Source organism: Asparagus officinalis, chromosome 7, assembly GCF_001876935.1.
Source record: "Asparagus officinalis chromosome 7, Aspof.V1, whole genome shotgun sequence".
Classification (NCBI taxonomy): domain Eukaryota; kingdom Viridiplantae; phylum Streptophyta; class Magnoliopsida; order Asparagales; family Asparagaceae; genus Asparagus; species Asparagus officinalis.
Window position 1 is genome coordinate 45,629,175 of NC_033800.1, and position 2,442 is coordinate 45,631,616.

The 2,442-nt window shown below is 38.3% G+C and overlaps 1 protein-coding gene across 1 annotated transcript in view; it reads right to left on the minus strand.

Annotated features, from left to right (window-relative positions):
- The window catches only part of LOC109848703 (serine/arginine-rich SC35-like splicing factor SCL28), an 11,480-nt gene extending 10,265 nt beyond the window's left edge, over positions 1-1,215 (minus strand). The window contains 3 exon segments of the mRNA XM_020418349.1: positions 810-887; positions 976-1,039; positions 1,042-1,215. Of these exon segments, the coding sequence (XP_020273938.1) occupies positions 810-887; positions 976-1,039; positions 1,042-1,105 (206 nt within the window). The 5' untranslated portion in view covers positions 1,106-1,215.

Genomic DNA, 2,442 nt, shown 5'->3' on the forward strand with positions numbered 1-2,442 from the left:
CCCCCCCCCCCCCCCCCGCCAAAAAAAAAAAGAAAGAAAAGAAAAAACCCTCAAAAAATCAATAAATGAAGAAATAAATAAATGTCAAGGGGTGCCTAAGATGGCATGGAGTGATAAAGTAGTAGTAACACTTCAAAATGAGTCTGTTTCCTACTTGAGCATGGTACGTGTAATGAAAAAGGAGATCAAGTTAAACCCCGATATCCAATTCCAAATTAGATAAACTACCATCTCTAAATGCAAACTAGAAGGTGGGTGTTAAAATCTCTGAACAGATTTCCACCCTTGATGTTTCCTCTCAGCTGTTCTCTTTGCCACTGGAGCCATTGTCTTAGGTTCCAACTACCAACTGTGCCGCCTCCGATTATAACTTACACTTTCAGAAAGATTAATTTATCCTTAATTTATTGTCATCATTACTACTACTATTACTATTATTATAGTCCTATCTACAATATTATTTATAAGTTCATGTCCTTTGTGATTTTTCTTTCTTTCTATTCTATGTTTCTTTCTTCCTCCTTTATTCATCTTTCACCTCTTCTTCCTTTACCCAAAAAAAAGTTGACAAGATCCTAGGTTGAGGGCTAAATCTAAAACACTGGAGCGAAAAATAGGAAAAAGAAACTAATGTTAACTTCACATTATACGAAACAAGAACCAAATAATCATTCAACCCTCCAACACATAAACAAACAAATAAGCAAACAAAAGGTGCCAACTCTAACCAAATAAATCCCAACATCTCAGTTGAAATTCACATAACCATACTCACAAAAACCACCAAAAGAATCATACACAAAACATACCCAGTGTAGTAATTCTTCGGCAGATAAACATCCTTCACGGGGCCAAACCTCTCAAACGGAACCCTAAGGTCCTCAGGCCTACAAATACAAAGAACAAATTTTTATTTGTAAATTTGACCCAAAAAGGACCGAATAAAAAAATGAGAATAGGATCAGGGGGCCAGACCTCGCATCGAGAGAGATGTTGCGTACGAGGAGGCCGGAGGGGGCGGAGGAGCGGTAGGGTCGCGGGGGTCGTCGTAGCGCTTTCTCCGAGGAGGGCTGTAGCTAGGGCTACGGCTATGGTACCTTCCCATTTTTTCCCCTCTCTGGCTCGATTTTGAGAAACCCTAGTTTGTCTTGAAAACCCTAGATAGGGCGGAGGACGAAGCAGTTTGGGATTTGGGAAAAGGAGGATAATGGGGCCAGGGCTGAAAACGGGTCGGGTTTGGCCATTGCTTGTTGAAAGTTGGGTCGGGTATGCATGCAGATGGATCCGACTTTTAATTAGCGTACGACAACAATATTAAGGTTGTTTGTTTCCAAACTTTTGTAAGTGCTATAGATTTTTGAGTCATGCTTAAGGAAGTAGAAATTGTAGGGATTGTGTCAAAGTATGTGGGTCATCTCTGTTAAAGATTGACAGAGGACTTTAGCTGTTACCCAATCCGGGTCCCTCGATGACTTTTCTGTGACCGCAAGTTGTTCGGTCACCGTAGCAACAACCAATGTCTTCATCATCTATCCATTCAAGTTTTGTTACATGGATCTTATCATGTGCACTTTGCACATGGGGACCTACCCACATTTCTTGTATTAACATGAGATTGGTGTTATAATTCTGATAGAGGTACTCCTAAATTTAGACATAATATATATCGACCATCTAATGCAACAACATATTTTGTCCATGTTTAAGATCAACATGTTAGATCTTATAAAAAAACTTGAGATCTAAACCATAAAGCCATGATTAATTCAATGAGATTTACAAGAATCAAAAGAAAAGAGCGGAAGCTAATACCTGAATCCGTAAATTAAACTTGAGATGGGTTTTGGATCTTCTAACCTTAGGGTTTCTCTAGCCAAATTTCTCTCTAGATGGGGGGTGAAGAGAATTAGAGAATATAACCCTAGATTAGGGACCATAACCCCTTATTTATAGATGTTGTACATTTATAATTTGGCCCCTCATCAAATCACAATTACAACCTAGTATCTGCACATATAACCCCATGATTATATTTAAATACCCATTAACCCAAATTGATTGATCACTTTAGTGGGTTATCCTGAAGGATAGCAATACACACAGATTAATCATATGTGCCCATAAATAGATTTAATTAGATTTAAATCCAACAATCTCCCACTTGGGCACCATATGATTCCTTAAATTGTGTATAACCTTATGAGCTCAAAATTGCTATCACTGAAAAGGTATTTCCGAACAATCTCGTCCATTGACTATATCAATATAGGATCAAAGTGGCCTTCGTCACATTTATCGTGACTCGACCCATCAATGGTCACATATACCAATACAATCAAACGACATAGATCAATCATGGATATGCAGCATGAAAATTACATGCAATGTGATCAGTACATGTCTATTTTCAACTGGTTCTACTTTAGTGAGGTCAAAACCAAA